Below are 26,659 nucleotides of genomic sequence, written 5' to 3'. Positions count from 1 at the left end.
ATAACAGTTACTGTGAGTAGGAGTATTGTGTGCTGTGTAATTCTTACACAGAGATACTGTTAAAGCTTGCTTTACAAAGTATGTGCTCAGTATTTTCATGGGTTCTAAAGCTGATTGTTTAGTTGATGTGTGTAGATGTTCGTGCCAGAAACCTGATAGTCCAATCACGAGGCAAAGATGTTCTGTCCAGCCAAATAAACCAGCATAGCTTTCTGGTCATTGAAGAAACTGCCTGTAATCTCCATAAAGGAGTTATTAGAAGATATGATTACATTAATAAATTTGTATATGAAAAACAGACTAATTATTCACTTAGTTTTAGTGCATCTTGCGTAGAAGCATTTTACTTTTCCTATAACAGTACAAGTTCTCATTTTAATGAGTGGCTTAATGCAATGAAAAGTGAGCTGAGCATAAATCCCAGGTATCGTGCTAAAAATGGAGACATATTCAGGACCTATTCCAGGAAGAAATAGAGTTGGATTTGCAGGTGTAGACACAGGGCTGGATCCTCAGCTAGACTAATGAGGCTTATTTGCACTAAAATACTTTGACTTGCACCAAGCTTTGAAAGCCTTATATTCAGGTTCACATTTGCAAAACATGATTGTGTATCAGGAGCGCAATGAAGTGCAGGTTAAATGAATAATATATAGCTGTGCCAACACGGTTAATGAAAGCGTCTAGAGTAAAGTGTTTAAATCAGAACTAATGCCAGTGGGCTAATAGCCTTCATCTCCACTTTAGGCGATGGATAGATGCCACGCCAGTTAATAGGCTCTTTTTACTTGTTTGTTTTCTCTTCAGCCCAAAGTAATGCACTTACAGCATCATAATAATAATAAGTAGAGGATGTTTCTGTAATATCTGAAGCTACAGTAATAATGTCTTCTCTCTGAGTTTGTGTGAACCAGTAACATACTGTGTCACAATTACAATGGAGAGAGAAACGGGACTTCAGATTTCTGTTCCTGAGCTGTGTCTAACATTTGGAGGGATATTATTATTATTTAAAGTCACCTTTCCTAGTGAAGAAATTTCTGCTCATGGGAAAGAGCTTAATCCATTTACTTCCATCAGCATTGTGTAAAGGCTGCGATTCTGGCCTATCTACAGGTAGATTGAACAGAAACAGAATTCTTGGGCATTTCTGACCCCTCATTAATTGATGAGACAGGAGAAACAGTCTAGTGTAGCAGTCAGGCAGGCGACATAAACAAGGTAGAGCAGAAGCTTTAGGAAAGAGAAGGACAAAATACTTGATTTTGGCAATATCTCTACAGGTAATTATGATAACGATAAAAAACTCTGTTAATGATGCTGTTGAAAATGTGAAGCAACAAGCCATTAGGGCAAGTGTAGTGACTGTGATGTGCTCAAAGGGCAAGTATAGCAGCTGCAATGTGCTCAAGAAGGTAATTTAAGCCCAATTACTGATTTGTTAATATAAACTTAAGGTAGACATTTCTCTCTTCTATAAAAGTAGTAGATTTTTTTTCAAATGGAAAGGTGATTTTAAAATTGATATTATCCCTTAAAACACTAGTGATGAGCACAGTATAACCACTTAGCTGGTTAAATAGTCCCTGCCATATATGCCACAATATGTTCTTAAAAGGACCTTTGCAATATGAAACTAACTTAAAAAAATCTCAGTGGCTTGACATTGTTGGTTTCTTTACAAAATTTCAGCCTTGTGTGTGCTAAACAGGATCTATTGTGGTAATATAGTGTACTAGCAAACATAATTCAAATCCTTTGCAAGGCAGATTTATACTGTGTTTCTGTAGTTTTAATTACTAAGATATATTGCTAATTTATTTTTGTGGCAAATTCTAGTGTTATCAAAGCAGTGATTTTAATTTGCAATAAGAATTTATTTTACCAATTCAGCTGTTCCAGAGAGGGCTTATTAGAAGTATCAGTTCATCTTTCAAACTAATGGTTTACTTTTTTCCACAAGGCTCCTTTATTTAAGTTATTCTGCTACATATCATTTGCCATTTAAATATTTATGATGTGTAAATTGTTCTGGCAAGCTTATTTACCATAATAAGAGCAAATACTTGCACTGTATGGAGCAATGAGTTTGTAAAATCACTTATAGCGTCAGCCAGTCAGGTCCTTCAGAGCAATCTGCTAAAACTATTTTGTTTTGGCAAAAGTCCGCCTTTTCCTCCCCAAAATTCGGTTTTGTCCAGTTGATGATAGAACAGGAGAGGGTTTTTTCTTTTGCTTTGGGGTTTAGTTTTGGTTTTGTGGTTGGTTGGTTGGGGTTTTTTGTCAGCAATTCTGAAAGACTTTTCAGAACCTTGGTGTCTAATTGTCAGGTGGGCTTTTTAATGCATGGGAGAGACAATCATAGCCTGCCTCTGTAATGCTGTTTTATTGTGGTGGTTTATTGTTTTTTCAATAGTAAATAGGCATATAGAAATAACAGGCATATAGAAATAATAGGCATTTAGAAATATTTCACTTTTTTACAAAATATTTTACTGGTCATCCGAGCCCTTCTTTAACAGGCAGCCTTTTTCCCCACCCTCGCTTCAGTATATGAAATTTATGCCTCTGTTTCTCTAATAATGATGTAGCAGGTGTCCTGTTGTATAAGGGGAAAAAACGCTGAATGCAGTGTCTGTGCTGAAGGTGAGTTTATAGTGCTGGTGGTCAGAGAGGAAATTGCTTTTCATCATTATCAGTATAACATTTGGTTATCAGTGTAGCGCTTCTGTCAGGGCCTCTAGCGCAGAAGTCATTTCAGTAACAACTTATTGATGCTGAAAGGGCTGTGCTTTGGAACCCAGGCTGGATCACCTGGAAGCAAACATCTTAGAAAGTATTATCTGGACGCAATGGAAGGAGGGGACCCCTTGTATGAGACAGACCGTGATCTGGTTCCTCAAAGACCTCCCAGTGCTCCTGGGCCTCTGTGCTGGTCTGTAGGGCTCCAGGTGAACGCATCTGCTCTCATTGCAGTTGCGTGTAGTGGGAAAAAGTTCCCTTCTGTAATCCACGACCATCTCTTCAAATTCACTCTTGACCTTTCAGTTCTCCGCTGTCTCGAGCTTCGTGGTCCAAAACCAGCCTTCGGAGGAAGCTGTTGCTTGGTCCTGGTACCCTGCTCAATCGCTGCTTTTTATTTCTTCACTGCCAGTTCCAATCGCTAAGAAAGCTGCTCTGTGCTGGAGAAGTGGGGAGAAAATATCCCACAACCTTGTTTGCTTTGCTACCAAACTGAAAATATACGATCCAGTAAATCACTTGTAATATCTAGTGTATAGTGCACTGAAAACTGGCGATGCTGTAGCCACACACCTTGTGAGCGTGGCTTATCCTGGAATAATACTTTCTAACACATCAGTAACAAAATGCTGCTTTAATTTAATAGCCAGCATCAAGCTAGTGAGTTTGGGACATGTCCAACTTAGCAAGCCTCTTTTTTTTCTGCCAGCACTGAGAATAAATTCTGGTTTTAGGAACGACGTATTGATCTATGTGTAAGCAAAGATGGTTTCAGTCTCTGCATTTCCCATTTAAGTGAAACTCAGGGAATCAACGCAAAGCGGCTCGTCATCTGGCGCTGTGCCCGCTGCATCGTCACGTTAGCTTCTCTGCAGTGACAAACTCGAAGGCAATACTTGAGTAACAACTGGTTTTGGTTCACCCCTTATTTAACAAAAGTCTCCATTATTCACCTATGCATATATGAGATGGTAACGAGCTAAATTGGCCTTTCATGTCAATTTTTCATGCATTTTTTTTCCTTTTTGTTGCTGGTGTTGATGCTTTGTGAGCAGGTGTTTCATAGTCCTGGTGCATGGGAAACGTGGTGCACCAGCGCGTATGAATAGGAGATGCTCTCATTTCATGTTTCTTTCTTTATACTACATTTAAGAAGGTGCTAGCAAATACTTCTGTGCTGAACAACAGAGAGCACAAGCTCTTTGATGTGGTGTGAGCTCGAACAGCTTCCAGACAGGTACAAATATGCTTTAAAATGCATGTATCTTCTGTACGGAACAGTGGAGCGTGTTCACGCGCTGCCTCCTTTGCCTCTTGTGTTGATGAGGAGTTGAATGTGTCTGAGGAGACAGGGAGAAAAATAGTATCTTATGGCATGTTCCACTCTTTGATTTTCTATCTGGGATTTGGAGGGAGTGTTCTCATGCCAGCACATCAGGGCCTTGAATAAGGTAGGGATGTGTTTTTCTGTGTCTTTTTCTTACTCTTTATTTTATGCTGAAGTTAATTATGTACCAATGTCAAACATTCTAAGTGTAAGCACATATTTAAAAATGAGAGTGAGCTGTTTCAAAGGTTTTCAGTACACGTATTTCCATGCAATGTGCATCTTAGAGACATTTTCCACTCTTTATCCAAGTCCTGTGAATGCAACTCTTGATTTCCATGTGTTGTGAAAGCAGCAGCAGTAGCGCTCAAGGAGCACTCAGTGGCCAAGTAAATAAATACATCTGCTTTTTGAGTAAGTATCGTGCTTCATATGAAAGGATAACCCAGTGTAGAGTTCATTGACACATTTCTGTGTGAGCAGTAGTGTGATAACTCTGCTTATGCTTCGAAAATAGGGCTAAAGAGGTGCTGCTAAGATTAGTCGAGATGTTCTGTAGCCTCATTGGGCCCCACATGTAGCTAAACACAGTGTTCCTTGTCAGCTGTCCTTAAGCAAACACAGATTTCTTCGGTACAAGCACAGCCCTGTGCTATTGCTCTGTGGCTGGAGTTGGACAACAACCTTGCGTTTTCTTCCCAATTTGGGGAGTCATTAAGCTAATACACAATTTCCTGGGTAGGTTTATTTGCAGGACTCATTCCTAGACTGCTAATTCTGTGGTTATATTACAGGGGAGGCTTTCATTGCAGAAAATAAGCCAAGGTTCCTCTCGACGTGGCACCAATTTACGCTGAAGGATGCGCTTAAGTGGTTTATTGGACTGGGCTTGTCCAGTATCCTGCTCTGCAAACCCACTTCTCTCCAGGTGAAATGGCGCTGGGTTTGTTCTATGCTGTTGCAATCTTGATTTATTTCTGGAAAGCCGCCGCCACATATTTTGAGTCCTGCAACAACGCAAATGGTTTCTGTTGTTATTGCCCTTTGTTAAAGCCTTCCAGAAAAATCAAATCCCCAAAAAGCACCTTAGCAAGCTGAGTGGAAAGCTGGGAGAAGAATGTTTGTATGCTTACATGGAACTGAGGAGAAGCTCAATTGTGCCACACAGGTTTTGTTGTTACCTATAGAGAGGGAGCGTCACATAACCCAATGGAAAACAATAATCTTCATTGTTTGCCACTGATCAGGTTTGATCGAAAGAAATAGGAATATCTTCCATATTGTGATCCAGTAGCAGCTGGAGTGTAACTCTGAATCATTTTCTCTTTGATTTCATAAAGATGCAGTGATGTCCCAGCATGAAATGGACCAGGGTCAATTACAAACTCTGATTATTAATTGATTTTTTTCAGACTTAGACGGTTTAGATAAAAGATTTCCTCTTAAACTCTTAAAATGCTTAATGAGAAAGGAAATGAGGATTGCAATTAAAAATCAAAGTGACTGTATTTAAACTGCACATAAACCTGAACTAAGTTGGTATTATCCATTTTACTGCAATAACTGGGACATGAGTGATCAAGCTTTCAGTGTAAAACCATAGTGATAGTCGTGAGTTTTACTCTGGAAGTATGAAGAACTTTAATAGTCTAAAGGAGGGTTTTCATTCTGGAAAGGTGTGTGATGTGTGTTTTACGGAAAGATTATTATCATACGTTCGCTTTTTTGGTAGGAGGAAGAGTCTGTTTATGTTATTTCAAGTGAATTTATGCCACCTGATAAACAATAACAAGGTGACCATCTGGCTCATTAATATCCTTGTCTGGGTCTTTTCCTCAGAGTTGCGTAGGGGTTTCAGAGGACGAGAATGAAAAAAGAGGTGAAAGCAAGAGAAGTGGGGCCACACAGAAGCCTGTTTTATTAAGTTCTGTATCCCTCATACCACAAGGGGAGAGGAGCTGAGAGGAAGGTTCTGCAGAGAGAGGAATGCCTGAAAGAAACACAGATCCAAGGGTAGGGACAAAGGACACAAAGTGATTTGAAGGATGCGTCAAAGCCGGGCCAAGTGAAAAGTGAGGTCCCTTTACCAACCCGAGCCCTGAGGAAGAAGTGCAAGGCAAGAAAAGGGCACAGGAGAGAGCAGGGAAGATCAAGGGGGAGAAAAGCAGAGAGCGGGGATGATGGGAGCGCACAGAGAGATGGCAAGAGGTGTCGCAACGGAGGAAAGAGCAAAATAAGCACAGGCTGGAGAACGGCTGGGGGTGCTCAGTTCAGAGAGGGGGCTTGAGGAGGAAAAAAGGGTGTTTTCCAAAGATAAGACGCTTAGAAGTGGGAAATGATAGATTAAAATCACCCAATTCCCAATGAAAGGAAAAGTAGTAATAGAAAAGTAAGCAAGAGATGAAGGGGGGAAAGATGAGTGATCATTAAGCACTGGCTTGGGGAGCTGGTTGATTACCTTTGAGATGTGATGATTTACGATGCTTTCAAAATCTCGTACCATTAGAGTTGCTCTGACAGCTTGGCCCAAGCGCTAAGCGCGAGCTTCATGAGAACAGCGATGCAGTCTGTGCTATTTTCTCTGTGTATTCAACATTTGTCAGTAGTCTAATCCATCCAATTATAACTTCTGGCACCAATCTGAGTGCATGAATCCTTAAGAAAATATTGAGCCAAAAGCTGGTAGGCAAACAAACAGCAAGTTACCAGCAGGTAACTTTCCATTAGCTTCTTCATTTCGGTTCAATAAGAGAAGCAATTTTGGGCAGTCCCCAAAGGAAAACATTTTATTAACTGTGTGCAGCATTACTCTGCCATGTGCTTTGGCTTTGAGGAAAGAAATCCTTAGGTCACTTCCACTTGTGTCTATGGTCAGTTAATAAAACAAATAGACCACCTTGACTGCTGCAATTATCATCCTTAAGCCACTGGATATAAAACTCAACTTGGGTATTCACGTTCTCCTAACACAGCTTGAAAATAACAGAGCCAGTCCAGGGGCAGGTCATTTCTTCTAGTCCAGAGACCAATAATAAAACACACTTTACAAAATAATTAACTGAATGCACAAAACTATAGAAGCTTCACCACAGATAATGTAAGAGAAACAAGCGCTGCTATACATGATCCAATTTCTTGAACGCAGTATTTTCTATTGATGTTATTAATAACAACTTATTATTTGCTGACTGTTACCCAAGCTCCCGTGAAGGGAAAAGTTAAGCACAGAAAGCTTTGCTGCTCACCAATAATATTAGGAAATTGCTGTGAAGAATAAAACATCTTTGTCTCTTTGATCAAGTCCAGGAGCACAAGGGTCCTCGGTAAAGCCCTGGCCATAAGACTTTGTTCAAATTTGGTTGACCAGCTCTTGGCTGGGGACCCGGACTGAAAGGGCTATTTAACAAGGTTGACAGGGTGTCTGACTAAATATTTTATAACTGACAGTCTCAGAACAACAACTGAAATATATATTTTATGGCAATTCATTTGTGAGATATAATCTTTCATCTATAGGATTTAGTCTCTGATTTCCTGGCCACTGTTGGACACATTGAAGAAGAGCTGACAAACAAGCATCAGCGATACTTTGTGCAAAACTATTTCTGTTTTGTCCTGCTTGAATTTTGCCTAAACTGATGTCCTAGCAAATTTTGTAAATGCTGGATCCACACATCACAAAAACAAACATTTCCTTTGCCATTTTTTGCTGTGTATGCCATTTCTCCTATAAATGCTGGAAAAGAAAGGAAATAGAAGTGACTAATCCTGGTGTCCTGATGGATTCCAGTAGCGGATGTAATGATGTTTTATCTTCCAAATTTCCCTTTCAGCTTCCCTAGAGTATTTTCTGCTCTGGACTGGTAGTGTTGCTGTGGTGCTGTCTATGTTTACAAAGTGGTTTCATTGCAATGCTGGATGAACTGGGTCCTGTATATTCTGTATGTTAATTGAAGTAACAGAGTGCTCTGTGCTCTCCCGCAGTGACAATCACTTAAGTAACGCATTCATATCAGTATTCTGGTTTTACTGATTTCCTGTGATTGTCCTCAGCTGTGATCGCACCAGGCCAATGGATTTTTCTCAATTAATTTTACTCTACCAGAAAAGAAAAAAAAAAAAAGAAGGAAAAACTCTCAGGTATTCAACAGAGTCCTCTGATTTAATAGGAAATAGGGGAGTTCTGTTGTGAAGGCGTTGTAGATTTTAATGTTCCGAGTTTCTCATAAATCAGTGCCTGGAAATTGCAGATATAGATAAAATAGATTTTGCTTAGTTTAATATCAATATACAAATGACAGACCTTCCATTGCGCATAGTTCATATAGGCAAAAGTTTCTCATGAAGAAGCATCTGTGCAAAGAGAGGTCCATTTTTGGCTCTGCCGGTAAAACAGGAGAGCGAAACCCATTCCAATAGTGATGATAGAGGGAAAGACACTATAAATTGGATATCAAAGGAAGCAGAACATGGGCACATTTTTCATCTTCATCATTTTATATCTGAATGTAGCAGAGTGCAATTGGTGTTAGAAAATATAAAAGAAACTTTACCTAATGTACAGAGCACTATAACTGACTAAATTCCTGCACTATGGAGATGACAAGTACTGTGCTCCATAAGGAGTTCCCATCGCCCATCTTGTTCTACACAAATCAAGCAGAATTAACGTGAGATTCTGTAATCGCCTGATCTGTTCTCTCGTTTGAGCTGAGACAGGACAAAAGCCCAAGGAAGGAAACGCAGAAGCAACAAATGTTTTGCAGAAGCGGTTTAGTGAGAGGTAGAGCAATAGTTGATTTGCTCTTTGCTGCAATGACAAGCTCAAGTTGTCGTCAATAAATGTTGATTTGTTTCCATCTAATAACAGTAAGCAGCTCCCCCTCAAAATCAATTTCAGCTTTATTGGCAAGGCACCACACATTTGTCTTTGCCACGACTTTGCTGCATGAAGGAACAATTGAATTGAAAATGAAATGAACAATAATTGAAAATAAAGTGTGTCTTTTTAAAAGAAAATTATTGCTATGCTAAATTTCCAGGAATCAGTTGTGGTTTTGTTTGTTGTTGTTTGGTTTGGTTTTGGTTTTTTTTTGGTGGGTTTTTTGTTAGTTTGTTTTTAATTCGGTTGATTGGGGTTTTTGGTTTGGTTTTGGTGTTTGTTTGTTGAGGTTTTTTTCCCCCTTAAAAAGGTAGAATGCGTCAGGCTAACAAGTTAATTATATAAATATGTACAAATTAATGGACATAATTAAAGACGGACTTTAACCTCAAAAGGATACAAAGGCTCTTCAGTAACTTCCTAGAGTCTTAAATCTGGCAAAAGCAGTACAGTTTCTGCGGTAATTATACTTACAGCACATTTGGATAGGCTAATTGGATCTGAGTTCTAATTAGTTTCTTTATGTGACTAAGAATGACAATCTCCAAATTAATTTAGTGCACTTCTGTTCTGAACTTAGTGCCATTTTCAATATTTTTAGTACAGAAAATGTAGCCTATCAAATACTTTGCCTTACAGGATGGCAGTGGTTTATCACATATAGCGCACAGTGCGCACGTTTCAAATACCTTCACTACATTTCACCGCGTTATTATGAGTAACGCGCTTCAGCAAATAGGTTATCGACCTTAAAGTGGTGGAGGGCTTGGCCAGAGGGGTGATGAAGACCTGGAAATGGCAGAAAGAAATGAATACATTGTTTTAAGGCAATCTTTTAGGAAACAAATAGTAATTTAAGCTGGAAAAGACCTTTAAGATCAAACCTAAGCTCTAGATCATTGCAGAAAGGTTTGGATTTATTTTTTTTTTTACTTTTTGAGACATCCATTTCTGAAGGTGGCGTCTTCAAAGAACTGAGAGGAGTATACTGAATAGAAATAATTTAGACGTTGCTTTTAAATACCTTAGTAGGTATGATGAGGAAAACAAATATTTCAAATGGTCCACTTCTTAAATTGTTAAATATGGATAGTCAGAGTTTGTTCCTTGTTTTCTGTTTCACTTTGAAAGACCTGTGAAACACATATGGAAAGGCTTTTCCTATGAAGGACCCAAAAGAACGATTTCTGTACGTTTGTGTTCAGGCACGGTCAGCAAAGGTTCCTCTGCTTTCCCAGACCCCTTCAGCTTGTTCAGACACCTCCCCATTTCTGTGCGTGTGCATTAAAATATGGATGTTTTACGGCTGGATTTGAGATTTAACACTGGTAATTGTACAAGTTGGATGAAAGTGGTAATGAATTCCAGAAATGAAACCAGTAATGTTTGTGTACGGTGCTAAGGAATGACTGGGGGGTTGGTTTGTTTCTTTGTACGCAAGATGAGCATCTACCATCATATGAGAATGTCGGCAAGTTATCTTTTCAGAGAAGATAAATTACAGGTCAATATCTACTAAATTCCGATTGAAAGGCAGTTAGTCCTAGAGAGATCCTTGAGAAAAAGCTGCTGTCCATAGAAGCCCAAGAAATACAATAGCACCAAAGCAAAGCACCTTGCAGCTGAATTCCTTTTTACGCATCGCTGGTTGCAGTCCTTTCTCAGTACTGCAATGTGCCTATCCAATGGTCTTTTCCTTAATCGTCTTTAAATGTGATTTTTAACCTGGCTAAAAATCACTGCTGTTTCATTATCAATGAGTAGTATAAGCTTTAATTAAAACTAGTGCAATTTCTTTCATGTTTTCTGCTAGGAAAGATGGGCTGGAGCAGGCAGCGTGCTAAAATTATGGTAGCTATTATTTCTCCAATTAATGTATCACTGAAAGCAAGGTAGAAGTATTGTTACAGCTGTACTACTTTTTAAATGTTTTTCACTAATGCAGAAGCCCTCCCTGAGCTCTTCTAAAGCAATACATATCCTCCCAAACCCTGGGGGCTGCCATCCATTGCACACTGGTCTTTAAAAGCACAAGGTGATGTCCTTAATTGCTTCATTTGCAACGAACCTGTGCGCAAGCCCTTCCCTGGCTTTCCACCCCATTGATTCCAGAAGGTGTTCCGTCTATTTTCCGTGTTCCTAAGAGGAGTGAGCGGCCAAGTTTGCTGGGCACTGAGGAGACAATTTCTGTGTTCTCTTTCAGCTCGGCTGCTGGAATCCCATCACTGGTCTCAATGGGTCGCTGACCGACAGAAAGTTGGAGAATAACATGCGAGGAGTGGTTCTGCGTGTGGTGACCGTGCTGGTAAGCAGATCCTCATCCTTTTGCACTCGGAGGAATGTATTTTCTCCCTTATCTCTTTATTAAGTACTCTGTTTTACCAAGAACTTTGTGAGCGTGCGAGTGTCCATTGTCAGCTTGTCAATACCAGAGCAATTTCCACAAAATAAAATTAGCTATCACTAGAGTTCATTTCAACGAGTGAATCAAACACATTTAAACCTGTTTCTTCCACAGGCACACGCGAAATTAGATAACACAACCATATGAACTGATAAAGGGTGACTTCAAGTGCCCCGTTAGCTCAAGTTACTTAGCTGAAACTCTAAATGATTCATAAGATGTAGCTGCCTTCCAGTTACCTTGCCAAATTGAGTGCAGTCTGACACAAATTGCCACACTCTGAAAACATTCAGGATCAGCTTAGGGTGAGTAACGTTATCTCAGTAGAACATCCATTGTCACCTTCCAGCTCTTCTTCAGTCAGGTTCTTCCCATCCGGCCACCTTGCATGAAGCAGCTGTTGGTTTAAAGCTGAACAGAAAAGCTCTACAAGAATAGGAAGGTATTTGGGGATATAGGGGCAGCGTATTCCCTCTCATAACCTTTGGCTGCTTGAGCAGAAGCTGTTAGAGTGGAGAAAAAGAAAGAGATAAAGAAACAAGTATGAGATGTATAGGCTTCTTTGGACTGATGCCCAAACACAACACTGACCCAGGGCTGCAGAACCACCAAGGTTATATTGAGCTGCTTCCTTCTTTCTGCCACCTACTCTTGTTTTTCATTTCCCAGTTTGGGAAAAAAAAGAAGGATGAATCCACAGAATAAGACAAAGCAGTAGGGTGTTCTTTTTTACACTTTTAGTTGCATTTTCATCAAAATAGCATCATGGTGGCAGTGGCTGGTCTTTGAGTTGTGCCTGGTATTCGTGTTAATGGATCCAGTATAGTTTTTTGTTGACAAAAATGATCTGTGGATGTTGTTTAGAAAAATAAATTCAAATTAGAGTCTTGGACCTTTTTTTCCCCTTATTTCTTCTTTTCTCTCTCCCAACTCTTCTTCTGATTCCACCCCATTATTTCAGTAAGCTTGCCAGAGAGCGTTCTTCCTTCAAGTCATAATAGCATGAATATTTAGCAACATGCAAACACGCAAAAACAGTCATTAGTTATGCTGATAGGATTCTATATGAATAATAAAACCAGAAGGCAGACATTTAAAGTTCAGCACGCAGCACATGGCAGCTCAGTCTCCTCCTTGCGTGAGCACACAAAAGCCATTTGGTTTTGTTGACGCTTTTAAAGCGCAACTGGTGGCAACTTCCATGCACAGCAAACGAATTGTGCTCACTGATTTTGCTAGCTGACTCTTGGTTTGTGTAGAATGTGTGCTGAAGGCAATATATGGGGAAGATGTGAATTATTCATGTTGGCTTCCTAGCAGAAAACTTCCTTTATTCTCTTAAATTTTAGAACTTTGCGTGGCTGGTGGGTGCAATTTAGACAAAACCAGCTGCAAGTCAAGGTTTGTTTGGTTTTACTCAGCAAAGATGAGAGGCAAGGATTTTGTAAAGTGTATGAATAAAAGGAGGAAGCAAATATTTAAACTCCTGAGCCAGAAACAATATATTTCACTAACAGTTCTCTCTCCCTCAAATGCCAGAAATCAGTGTGATAATATAGCATTTCTCCCTCATCCCCAGACTCTAGTGGCTGATAGAGAGGTAGACAGACAGACAGACAGACAATCAAGCTATTAACTGAAAGCCAGAAGAGATTTTAGATGATGCAGATGCCAGAATTGCACAGTTATCATTATTTCTAACCTCTTCTCATGTTTGGATATCGGCAGATGTTGCTGCCAGCCCTGTGCATGACAGAGCATTTTAGGATGCTCACCCCTTAGTAGTTTCTCTTACTCCTCTTACTATGCATAGGTAAGGATTATTCATGAGGATAGTCTGGCTTCTTACTTTAATCCGAGACTTAAAATATAGCTGTCATTAGCATATCATAACTTCAAACTTACATGTGCCTATAGGATAAATTTATAGGGCTTTTACTTGTTGCTAATTATAGCTTTGTTCTCATCTTTATTCACGTAGCTTATTACAATGGTGCAACCATCTGATTTTTACTGGAATAAAATGAATAAATAGATATAATATTTGAATTTGAGCTGGGATGCCATAACACTGGAAATGAAGCAAAGCTATAAAAAAAAAAAGTATTAAAGCTTGTTTTCTCTCAATTTAATAGTAAACTTTTAGTCTCTCTATTTGTTGGTATTCAATTTAGAAAAACTTGTTCTTAGAAAAACTTGATCAACAAAGACACTGACTAGAATTTCATTAAACCCTTTTCATTTTACAGTATTATTAAGGGCATTAATTTTGCGGAATAGAATAAAAAATTGAAGTTGTAGTTTGAACAAATCGACAGAACTCTTAGGCAAACCAAGGCCATAGTAATATGGAAGTAATGTAGTACATAGTAATGTGGAAGTGCAGTGTCCATCTGCTTTTATTTCTTCTGGGTAGGATAAAACTGCAGATTTACATTTAAGCTGTGATGAAAATGTGTGGTTCTTGCCTTTGATGTGAGTGCAGGAGGGATTTCACCCATCGCTTTATTTTAGTGCAGATCTTTATCATCCTTCCTTTTCCATCTTTCTCTGAGTTCTCAGATCAATACCTTTCTGTTAAAAGTAAATAATACATTATTGACTCTGAATGATTAGCTATTGTTATTAATTCTGCTGGTTTCTAACAGTATTGGCTTAACGTGGGGAAACAAGAAGGCTTATGCGAAATTAAATAATATTACCTTTGAATATTAGTTGGTTTATTTTCATCGACATTTGAGAAGTTAACATTAATTTGTTAATTTCTTCAGTTAACATTTTGAATCTCTTGTGTCTTTCTAGCTAGCAACCCTTCTCCTCTTCCAGTTTAATTTTGTTATGCCTTCAGGTTGGCAAGGACTGATTCTAAAAATTGCGGTAGAATTTGAGAGGACAGCAAATTGCAACACCTGGGTTACATGGCATTAGACTTATTATGAAATGAAACATTCTGCAGTATGAAAATAAGTGGTTGTGACCGATTTCCCCAAAGCAGTCCTTCAAAAAGCAAGAGCTGAACAGTTCCCATCATCCGCATCCATCTACTGATTCCTTTCCCTAGATAAATGTAATAATTATGGGCTGTGTATCTGCAGATCCAAAGTAAAATGTCTTTGTGAATATGACAGAATATGGTATGTCCCCAAATTGAAAATCTCTGGCTTCATTTGCCAGTGAATCGTGGCTCCTCTGAAGTTAATGGTTATTGTCTCCTTCATATAATACATAGGAATAGGAAACAATTCTTTGTGGTTTATTCTGAGGGGAACTTTGTGTTTGACGAGTTACTTTTAAATTCAAGTCACCTGCTGGTGAATTTCTGAAATGTGTTGTGAGTTTGTGAAACGTAGCTCCATCCAGAGGTCAGCATAATAACTCCAAAAAAAATACAGAACATCTTGAATGAAGTTGTTGAAGAATAAATTCAGCTAGATATCCATTTTGGCTCTTTCAGTTTATCCTTCTCTTTTTCAGCTGCTCAGTTTTATTGAAAGGGAGCTAGAATACAGCAGGTATTCTCATAATATCATCTTAGTAGTAGTGGCAATTGATGAATTATTCACAGGAATGTCAAGCCATCAGAAATCGAATGCGATTTGGCCTGTTTGACAATGAGTGGAGCAGTAGGTACTCACCAAATCATGTTTCTACAAAAGCCCCTGTTGTCTGAAACAGGAAGAAGTTTGAAATTCCCCATTTACAGGAATGAACACCTTGACCGACAAGCGCTGAGCCTTTGCTGAAACCGCATCACTTCCTAATGGTGCAGAATAGATTTGTGACTTGACATGAAAATTCGACACAGCTCCCACCCAGGAGGCATGTGTTTTCTTATCATTTACAGCAGGGAAAATATTATCATTATGTGGACTAGTTCAGTTCTCAGTGGTTGACATGAAATTCAGGAGCATTCGTTGCCCACATTAGGAAAGAAACAATCCTGCAAGCAGACAATATCTTCAAGGGCATGAGCCGGCAGGAGGGCTGATTCTTCAGCCCCTTTTTCTGTTGAACTTAACAGGCAGAGACAAGATGAAAAGTGAGATATGAAGCTAAGTCCTGGTTTTAAAAGCTGGAACTGTCTTTGGGATTTGACTTCTAACACAGCTTTAAACAAACTAACAGAAGTCCTTTCCGAGAAGCTGGAGCAACTTTGAGAGTGAGAGGAAAAAGGAAAGGCGTAAGAGAGATGAAATAAGATGGTATTTAAGTGTACGCAGAGGAATAAACAGTCAGAAGTCATAAAGGATGAAAAAACAGCAGGGCAAAATAGCAGCGAATGACTATAAAATAAAGATCAACTGCAGTGAGGATTATGTGTGGGATACCTCAGGAAGTACACAATAAACATTTTATAATATTGTACAATCAGAATAATCTCGCAGATAATGCTGCTCCCATTTTTTCCCTTTTCTCATGCAGTCCTGATCCCTTTCTCAACATTAACAAGTGAATGGGGTGCACTTCTGTGAATGCTGCTTCATTCTGTCGGGCTGCACTTTCTATAAGATGCACCAGTGCCTACAATCTTCACCAAAAAAATAAATTAAGGCATGTATTATACTAAATTATATGTTGCTCTGTGTCTCGACATGATTGGCATATTGGACTCTAGTGCACCGTAGTGAATTTCCTGCAGGCAGCAGAAATACCTTAGAAGGTGGAAAGGTTAAGAAATATTGCTTGACCACCTTTATCTCTTGTAGTATTTGTGTTCTGGGCAAACATTTTTGACTCTTTTTGCCTATAAGGGATAAATCATTTGATGGTCGTTCATGCAGCTGAGTTTGAATGGCAGAAAAGCTGTGAGTGATGTAGGTTGTTCTATCTGGAGTCTGTCTTAAAATCTCTACGTACTGTAAGTCAGTAGTGTATTTAGTAGCTACCACGTGTGCCATAGTTAAAATACTTCCAAAATACTTGTAGTTGTAGAATTTTCCACTGCTGGTTGCAAAGAACGCAAAGTTTCCTTGGCAGCAACAGATCCCTATGTCTTGATTTCTCTTTATTTTTGCTGCCTTTTGAAAGAAAGTTGGAAAGAATGGATCTTTTTATAGAAAAACGCATCAAGAAAAATGCTCAGCGAAATGATGGTAAATTATAGGAACGGTGGCAGGGATGTTGATTTGATTGGTAAATGAATGAAATCATGAGGAGCAATGATGCATGGCAGGATTAGGCTGTTTACTACTCTTCATAGTTACCCTGGTTATTGACACGAAAGCTGCTGTTTGCTATGAGAGATTCACGACGCCCATGGAAAAGTCAGTTGGTATTGGAATATCTTTTCATGGGGCAGATTTTCCAATTTGGTAACTTTAATTGAGAGTTCAGGGCACGATTCTGGGCAAGCATTGATTCAAACTGCAATTTTGACTTGTAAAAAAAAATATTCACTTCTACATGTTTTAATAATAGTTTGCTCACTCCTAATGTAAAGAGAATTAGTTTTAGTGGCTTGGGATGCATGCTGATAATACAAATCACTTCTTACAAAAATGAGTTTTTAGGAGAGTATCTTTAGCATTAAAAATTTAATTCAATTTCTGAAAATAAGGAAAGATTTCCAGACTTCAGTTGAGCCAAGTACTGTGAAAAAGCAGAAGATAGTGCTGGGAGATACTAGTTCCACAGTCAGACAGATTTTTTTCCTTAAGTTCCGTAGGTTTTAGCTTATGCTTTTTAGCAGATAGAAACTTACACCCTTAAAGCTGGTAATAATTGCGTTATGTGGCAGTTATACTTATTATGAACATTCAAGAGAGGCCTTGTTACGCGTCTTCCTCCTTCTTCGCCTTTTTTTTCATTACTTACCCTGCATAGCAAGTAGCACCTGCTGGTTTTGTAGCTTGTGGTCCTGTTTGGCATTTCAGAAGCCATTGGTACATAAAAGTTGCTCCTTAAGCTCTGGTGCCTTCTGGCGCTGGCTGGTCCTCACTTAAAGTGCAGGCACAAACGTCTAGGATACATATTAGTGCCATCCACTGAATTAAGCCCAAACTGAATACACTGTGCTAGTCAGCTGAGATGCTAATCCCTTCCATTTGATTTTTTTCTCAAGCGGTGCTGTACTGTGATGAGATTTCCTCAAAATACTGATGATTAAAATTATTGTTATAACAACAGGAGCTAATATCCCTTGATAGAGGCAGAGCCTGGCTTTCCATTCCTCTTTTCACCACCACACCTGAACAAGGGCCAAATTGAAATTGCTGCTGGCTGGGCACAGGTTACATTTAATAGCTGCGTTATGTACCTTACAGTTATTTACACCTCACATGTCTACTGTGATCATCTGTTTCACAAGCTTTAATCTCAGAGCCTGCTGGGACACGCAGCCCCTTTTGGTTTCAATTAATATTTCCAATTTATTTTTTCTCAAGTAGTGGGTACTATATACAAGATGGGGTGAATGTCAAGGGATTCAAATGTTTGGGGACCTGGCAGGGGCCACAGCTTGACAGCAAGGTTGGTGCAATGCAAAACCTGGTAGGACTAACACAGTTTATCTCTGTGTCTAGGGCCACATCTCAAAGGTCCTTATCGCTTGTCTTCTCACTGATCCTGACCCATCTGCTCCGTGAGCATATTTGCATTCCAGAGGGATTCACATAGTTCTGGGAGCACACAGGAAATTTGGCTTTTAAAGAGAAAGAGGTTCTTAGTCTGATTGTAATTATCCTTCCACGCTATGCGGGATAAAAAAGCAGGTGAACCACATTACAGTGCGATGTCATGAAGTATTCTATGAATTTGTTCTGAATAGGAGCTCTTGGACGGCTGCTGGAAGAAGTGCAGTGCAGCTCCCAGCAGCTTCATGTGCCCACACTACACTTTTGATAATTCCAGTATCTGAGCTAGCTACATTAAAGCTGGCATTGTGCTGTTTAGACATACTCTGAGATGCTCCAATCGATTCCAATCTCAATCCATCTTCCTATCATATAACTGTAATGGCTCAGAAAGAACTATTAGGTGCATTAAGTTATTGTGAATTAAAATCAATACACAGGGCTTGGCGGTATCCTAATACACCGTTGCAATAGATTGCTTTGAAATAAGCCTCAGTCCCACTGCAGAGCAATGGGAGGTATTGGGGATACGGACAAACATTTTTTGTTTGTTTCTTTTAAATGGCACTAAACTAAATAGCACAATAAATCTGGAAGCTGCTGTTTCAGCTGGAGAAAAAACATTGTTTAAAGTACTGTAGCTGAAAGCACAAACTCATGTCTTGTCGAAGATGTCATTAAAACTGTCCTTTAAAAAAGGGAGAGATGAAGCACCCGTAGAAGGACGGTGGTAAATAAAGGTCATATGTAAAAGCCCCTTCCTTTAATGTTGTGTTGAGCTTCTGAGCCGTGATCTAGCTTCTTGCTTCTTTTCTGTTAGTACAACCAACTTGGTTTTCAGTCTGTTTGAAAAACACGAGGTCTGAGAAGAGCGGTTTCCGATGCCAATACTGTTACATGGCCTGTTGGCGCAACAGGCTATTGAGTAATACTTTAATTATCCAAAATTTTGTAGGCTTTAAACCTTCATCTTTGTTTTAGTGTTATTAAGGGGTGGGGATTGTGTTTTGTTTTGTGGCAACTTTTATAACCGTTGCTAGTGGGAGAATTTCTGGAATGAGAGAATGAAATGTTTCAATTAAATTTTGGTCATTGATTCTAACATGAAGTAATGTGCGTTGCTGTCCAATTAAAAATAACAAGATGCTGTACTGCTCCTAGCCAAATAAAATCCCCCAAAACAGTGGTCAATAAAGCACTTGAGGAAATGAAGTTTTTGGGGCTGCATATTTCATGGAAATCTTTTGGGGAAAAAAAGGCAAAGTGGCTATCAATTAAAATTGGGACGTTATTTATTTTATGAGTCAGGAAAAATGTAATTATGCATAGCAACAAGACAATAGCACTTTGTGCTCGGAAATCCTTTTCTTATGGCTTATGACAGTGTTTCTTGCTGGTTACAGTGGCTGCATGTGGTGTTGGAACAGAGCTGAGAGATCCAGTAATGAGACTGAATTTCAGTTTGGGGAGCAGTTTCTTGGCATTTGCAGGTGATGGGAGTTTGCAGGTGTCCCAGTGAACATTTAGTTCATGTGGCTGTCAGGGCTCTGCTTGAGGTGTATGAATGATTTAATGTGCTTGCCCACTGTGCCTGGAGTCGGTGCTGGGCACAGATTGTCAGTCTTGCTCACAACCGAGCTTCGTTTTGTCTGTTTTTTTTCCTCTCTCTTTCTACTTTCATTAGAGAAGATGGGAATATTTAATAGAGTCCCATTTAATGAACCCAGAGTGTCAATATTAAAGTATTATATCCCAGTGTGTTCAGACGTTTCTGCTGAGTAGACACAGAGGTCGTATTTGTGTGCATTATGAATTCTAACCACCCTTACAATTACCTAATTTCAAAACTCTCTCCCAAACACGGCAGAAGAACATAAGGCAACCTGTCTGCAGCTTTAGAGTCAATCCCCAATGTGTGTTGTAAATTTGAGCAGCGATTGTTTCCTCCGATCTCACAAGCCGATAACTTTGTATTCACTTAGCGATTTTTGTCTATTCTTCTGGCCGGGAAGTTTTTCAGACCATTCTAAGGGGCAAAGATGATTCAGCTGAGCAGGAGAATAATCCCAAGCATTTTGTTTTGCTTTTGCTTTTCCATTTGTAAAGTACATCCCAGCATTTTTATCTTTAGAGAGAGCATAGGACTCTCATAAATAAGTGCAGCAGTGCAGTGTATCATGGCTCCGTACAGTTTCTATCCTGAAATAAGTCTCAACTTGAAGCCACAGAATCCACCCTTGTAATTACAACATCTGTCTTGTCACCCATCCAATGATCTCCTGAAGATGTGGTGTGCACATCAAATCATGTACAGCTGGTCTAAGACCATCACTCTGTTACAGACAGACCATGAATGCAATCTTTCCTTCCTGTCACACATTTAGTCGAGAGCTGCCTTGAAGATTCGAATGGTGCTTTTCCTGTTCTTTCAGGAGACTTTTCTCTAATTTGTCCAGAAAGAGAGTATTCAAATATACCAGAGCCTCCAAACCCTGGTTTTCACTGAAGAACCAGAAGATGATGATCAAAGCTTGGAATTTAATTCACTAGTCTATTGGCTGCTGAACATCATACCAAACAGACTCTGAGTTTAGGGATGTACTTTTTGCCTTCATATAAGTTGTCCCCGAGTGCTTCACAAACCATCATTCTCTTGCTCTCCCTCCTCTAAGGTCTGAATTTATTGCTTGACTTTATCCCCTACCTCTGTAACACAGTTATAAACCAGTGTTTCTCTTTGGTTGTCTTACTAATTCATGTAACCAAGTTAAACAGGGAGTTACTGCTCTTTTCTGCTAGTTAGCTTGAGTATTGCTCTTTCCATTTTCAGACAAGAAGGTTTTCTCTGCCCAAAAGCTTGTCTCTTCTTTTTGGGGTTTTTTGAGTTTTTTTTTTGTTTAACTTTATTAGGTGGTCTAGTAAAGGATATAAAATAGGATGGTCAAATGGAAATTTCATCATCCAGGTGAATTTGGCCACCTCCAAACTCACTAGTTCGCTTGATAGGGTTGTGGGGACGTATATCTCTTTCCATAGGAACTCCCGTAACACCTTCCAGTGTACCAAAAGCCATAGTTTCAGCTTGCAGCATTTATAGGGGGAAAAAATCAAGATAAGTATTTTTGTCCTCTTTCAATGCCTTTTGAGAAATGTGAACAATTACAAGAAGAAAACCCCATAGGAATAGATTGGGTTTGTTTCATTTGGAATGTGATTAAATATTTCGCTGCTCCAGGCTTCAGCAGAAATTGGGAAGTATTAGTTGCTTTGCATAAAGCTTATTTGATTATTTCTGTTTCATTAAATATATAGCACATTGGGGTGTTTTTGTAAATCTCTCGACAGCAAACAATATTACATAGCTTAATAAAAGATTGAAATCGGTCATGAAAAATGGCACTTTTGAAAGTGTTTTAAATCAGTACAATTAGCAATTCCTTTTTAAGAAAATGAATAAAAATTCAGTTTATGAGCAGCTATTTTCTAATGACTTGGAAGCGTTAAGAATAAATCCTTTCTAATATGGAAATCATCAACTTCTAAAACACACAAATCTTTAGAATGTTGTGCATAATATGCTTCAATTGATAAATTCTATATTTGTGTGTGTGTGGAACCATGTTTTCCCAGCAGTTTTGAGTCCACATGGAAAGAATCTTTCTCGCAAGTGAGCAGCAAAGCCGAATTCCCTCTCTTTTCACCAACTTAGTTTGTGTTTCTTGGGTGTTTTCGGGACCCAGGTGCTGGAGAACTACTTGAAAAATTCACTTGCCGTCCTCCATTTTTATTCCATTTGGATCTTGGAAAACTGGGAGAAGTAAATTCTATGGTTCCTGTTTTCTTCTGTGTGCTTGTGGGTCATGCAGACTCGACCTTCTGCACCTGCGAATAGATTCCTGTTGAACTCATACTAAATTACAGCACTATGTGAATAACTGTAAGGAAGGAATGTTGCATATTTAAAAAAAAATACCCAAGTGTTACAATGCCTTCATGCTTTTGGAGGGAATTTGATACTTTTGCTCTAAATCAGACAGATGTTCTTAGGGAAAACAAAGAACAAGCACAAGTGAGATCCACGTATGGCAAATGCATGGTTTGTGTTCAGAAATATGATCTTGTTTTGTGTTTCATTTTAAAAAGACAGGAAGGAGAATGGCTAGAAATTAAATACTCAATAGGAAGAACGGGAGGCAGAAGAGGAGAAATTAATTTCGCCAAAAACCATCTCTTTTTGAGAATGTTATTAGAAATATTAATTTTTTAAAACAGAGAAAACAATTACAGATCTTGGCAAAAGAGAAAAGCAAAGCATACAGTTTGGAAACGTTACTAACCCATTCCAACTTGCAGTATCTCTTTGCATCCTTTATTCTAGTCATCTTTTTGACAAATATTCCCTGCTTGTTCTTTATAGACAAACTCAAGTTCCATAATTGATTCTCCCTAAACTAATTAAATGGATTCTCTTTGTATAGAGCCGCCTTAGATTCAGTTGACGGTAGAAGGACAAGAAAAATGCATGTATAGCCTATTTTGCCATGTTTTTCATTCCTTACACAGCACCCAGTTGTGACCTGTAGTTGTTTTACTGACCGTTGCCTACTTCGTTTTCTTTTTAGGAAGAACCCTTTGTCATGGTGTCTGAAAACGTTCTGGGAAAGCCGAAGAAGTATCAGGGCTTCTCAATAGACGTGTTGGAAGCCTTGGCCACTTACCTTGGCTTTAAATATGAAATCTATGTTGCACCAGATCACAAGTATGGGAGCCCTCAGGATGATGGGTCCTGGAATGGACTGATAGGAGAACTGGTATTTAAGGTAAGTTTATTAATAACCTTACTAAATAAGGTCATATGATAAAGCTAAATAATACATGGTATATATACTGGCTGATGTTCGGAACAAAGTGTTTTCACTAACTCATTGAAAAAGGATACTGGCTGATAATATAATAATAATATATATGTATATATATAATGGTGTTCATTGCCTGTGTCACCAGCATTTCGTAGTATCCCCAGGTGCCTTGGGCAGGAAAGAAAAAGCTGGAAATGGTGCTTGCTGGCAACTATTTAAGCAGCAGGGCAATCCCTTTTTTCCAACCAAAGCATAGCAGTGTGAAATCTGAACACAGTCAAATAAGGGGATGCACAGCATCCTAATTAATTTGGTAAGACTGGACACAAATTAGTTGAAGAGGCTGTTTGAAAAAGAAAAATTGGTGTTGCAGGGATTAGTGAAGCATTACGTAAATAACGTATGACACTTAGAAAAATGTTGGTGAGATGAATACATGAAGTATATAATCAAGAGAAGATGCTTTATTGCTATATAATAATTATGTAGATGTATGAATCAAGAGTAGTATGTCCTCTATTCTGTAATTAATAAACCATTTAGTCTACTTAATTTTACATTAAATATAAGAATGAAAATACAATCCCCATGCAAAGGAAAAAAAACAACAATAGGCTTAACTGATTCTGTCTTCCTGAAACCTGTTGGAACGGAAAACAAGCACATGTGCCATACCTGTGGCGCAGTTCCTACAAAGGTACCTTCCAACCCAAACTATACTATGATTCTATTTACACTCTAGTAATAAACTTCTTTTGCCATCTCCCTATGCTCTTATGAAGCTGGAATGCTGTGATCATACATGGTAAGCTGGAAAAAGCTTTCTGTACTTAGAAAAGTATATTTTCCTCCATCTTCTAAATTTTAACAACTAAAAGCCCCTCATCTAACTATGAGAGATAGTAGTGTGGTTTATTTTTATCATGTATGGCATTCTTGTCCCTTTAGTAGGCAGGAACTTGTATAACTCTGATAACACACTTAAGGTGGTAACACCTGGATCTATAAATAGATGTCACGGGTGGAACAAATTTACCAGTCTGCTACACATTTGCTATAAACGAGTCTTCATGGATATGAAATATTTCTGTACAGTTAGAAACTATGAAGAGTTAATGGAACTGCATTTGTAATTCGAAAAACATATTTTTCCAATACTCCATGGAAACGTAGAGTTTTTTTGTCTTCCTTATCCCTTATATAATTAATAGTAAAGGTTCACTGGGCCCTTCTCTCCCATTCTCTGTCCCTCTTGAGGCAAAAGAACCTCTGGGCGAGCAGCCAGTGTATATCCAGCCCTTACCAAGTGCAAGCCGTTCTTGCAAGGCTGCTTTCTTATTTACTGCGAACGGAGTTCTGCTCCCAGAGCTCAAATATCTGCTTGGCAACTTGGTAAGAGGAAGCAAAGGAGCAAAGAATAGTTTTAAATTAAAGGTCTGACCTGTTCAAAATAGAGCATTTCCTTGTTTTCCCAACCAAGTCTTAATGTGATAGTCCAGCCAACGTGTGGAGGAAATCCAGAAACACGGGGAGTGCTCTTTGTTGGTGCGTGAGCCAGAAATGAGTTTGGAACAACGTATTTCTGCAAAAAGTTGAGTCCTCCTCAAGGGAAATGGAACAGCCGACTTCTCTTTTTGAGTACATCTGGTTGAGAAGGATGTCTGTGGCCACTGCAGAAGATAAGCCATGAGATCACGCCAAGTTTGCTCCATTCCAGCTTTGAAGATGAGGTCCCTGTTGGCTGCTAAAATAGGAGCTGGAACCAGCAGATCAAAGCAACTGGTCTTTACTCAGAATTTGGAAACTGGCTCAAGCCTCCCCTGCTTTGATTGTCAAGACCTATATCAGGCTCACGCTTGCTCCACGCCCCTTATTCTGTCAAAATAAGCTGGATGTACTCGTGGGAGGGGACAGTGGGCTTTCCAGCATGGCTCTGGACCTCCCGGTGGTATTCACATCCATCAGCCATTATTTCCCATGTGCAACCGTGTTACCTCATTTGCTAGGATATTTTGCCAATGAGGAGCCATCAGAAGGAAAAAACATCATAGATAAAACTACCTGATTGCACTTAGGTCCATAGGAAAAAAAAAGGAAAACTAAATGCAGGCCTAAACATTTCTAAAAGAAACCATAAGCCAAGTAGAAGCCCCTAATAAGGCTCTTTTTTTTAATGTGTCTTGCTAAGGGGAGAGTAGCACAGGAAAGAAGAAAGCATGAGGGGAGGAAAAGTGAGAAGAAAAAATAATAACTGAATAAAAGGAGAATTATTTGGATGTATGTGTGTTAACTTGAGCAAAAATGTCTCTGTGATTCATTTTTGCATGTCCACATTAATAACGATGTAACGTGTGGGACTGTGGTTTATTGCTTCCAGCATTCATTGAAACTTGATTTAACGCTGGAAATTGATAAAATGAAAGGCCTCACGGGAATAATTTAAAGTAGATTCATTTATTTTCCCTGTTCTTGATCATGAAACGCAGGAATCAACACAAGATTGCTTTTTATGGGTATGAGATGTGCTTGCGAAAGCAATAGCATCGGGGCATTTCATGGATTTATGGGCTTTGCTGATGAGCTGGTTCTGTGACACCGGTGACAATGCTATCACACCCATTTGGTCATTTCTTTTGGATTTTCTAATTCTGGTAGCGTTGCTTTACAACAATCTCAGGAGAGCTACTGTCAACAGGTATAAATTGCTAGACAGGTCACGTAAAGAAAAATAATGCCCTCTGCTGTTTTTTTTAGTGTGTTTTAGGAGTCAGAGTTTCATTAATCAGAAACATGTTAAACAGACATCTAGGATGCTGATGGTTGGTTTTGGCACTGCAAAAACTTAGTGAGCGGGGAGTTTCACTTGTTTATAATTCAGATTGGCAGCTTTACATCTAAATATTGACATAATTGCATGCATTTGCCTTTCTGTCTCAGAAGCACTAAGCGAACCTTGACTTCTTCAAACTGATGTCTTCTCTGATCCAATTTGACATGTTAATGACAAGCGTTTGATTTTTTCCGTCTTCCAAGTTTGATACAAGTTGACAGGATCTATATGTAATTAAGAATGCTCACCATCAGTAGATCAACTGTTAGGTTAAGCCTAAGCTTTGCTTGGTGCTAAACCTGTAGTTGTCCAGTAAACTGATGTTTACCATTCAATTTAGTTTAGAATATGAGTTGTCATATTTTAGTATAACCTTTATTTTTTTTAAACAGCTAAACACAGGAGTACTGAGAGGTCAAGACTTAATTCTCTCCTGTCTGTTTTTTTACTCTACTATCACTCTTTAATTGCAAGACATAATTATATCACAATGGCTACTGCAGTATGACAAAGAACATGCAACCTTTCCATTGGGACAACGTTATTCCGCTGCCATAGGTGGCTGATAACCACGGTGGAATCATAATGCGGTGGAATTTGGATATACTGCTCCCCAGAGATTTAACATAGTATTTCCACAAATGCCACATGTACTGTGTTCAATGTAGTTCATAGAGAAATAGGTTTCTCTTTTTAAAGGGTGGGGGGAGCCAGAAAAAAAACATAGTATTCAGTTCTACACTGATCTATTATTTGGTAAAAGAATCTTTGCCTACGTATATCACTTTTCAGTGGGGAATCTTGAAACATCTTACAAATACAGCCTGAATTAGCACCTCACAATAACCTGGTGCAGTAGGGCAATATTTTAGTACCATGCTGGTAATTAATAACACAGCTAAAATTAAACAGCAGGGATTTTTGTTTCCATGTGTCCTTAACCCTGAAATCCTGTTTTACTTTTTGATGTATATTCAGGAAAAACAAAAATAAACGTACTTATTCATTAAGTAGAACCGCATTTTCCTACTTGATAACTATTA

At 38.9% G+C, this 26,659-nt stretch overlaps 1 protein-coding gene across 2 annotated transcripts in view; it reads left to right on the top strand.

Moving 5' to 3' along the window:
* Window positions 1-26,659, top strand: part of GRID2 (glutamate ionotropic receptor delta type subunit 2) — a gene marked incomplete at its 5' end in the record, with an annotated part of 555,352 nt that overhangs the window by 427,568 nt on the left and 101,125 nt on the right. For both annotated transcript variants that reach the window (XM_080344422.1, XM_080344421.1), the window contains 2 exons: window positions 11,155-11,256; window positions 22,550-22,747. In XM_080344422.1, the coding sequence (XP_080200548.1) occupies window positions 11,155-11,256; window positions 22,550-22,747 (300 nt within the window). The remainder of the gene's footprint in view (window positions 1-11,154; window positions 11,257-22,549; window positions 22,748-26,659) is intronic.

The sequence above is a fragment of the Nesoenas mayeri genome, assembly GCF_963082525.1.
Source record: "Nesoenas mayeri genome assembly, chromosome: 4".
NCBI classification, from domain to species: Eukaryota; Metazoa; Chordata; class Aves; order Columbiformes; family Columbidae; genus Nesoenas; species Nesoenas mayeri.
The sequence above is the reverse complement of the archived record's forward strand: the minus strand, read 5'-3'. Positions and strand labels throughout refer to the sequence as shown.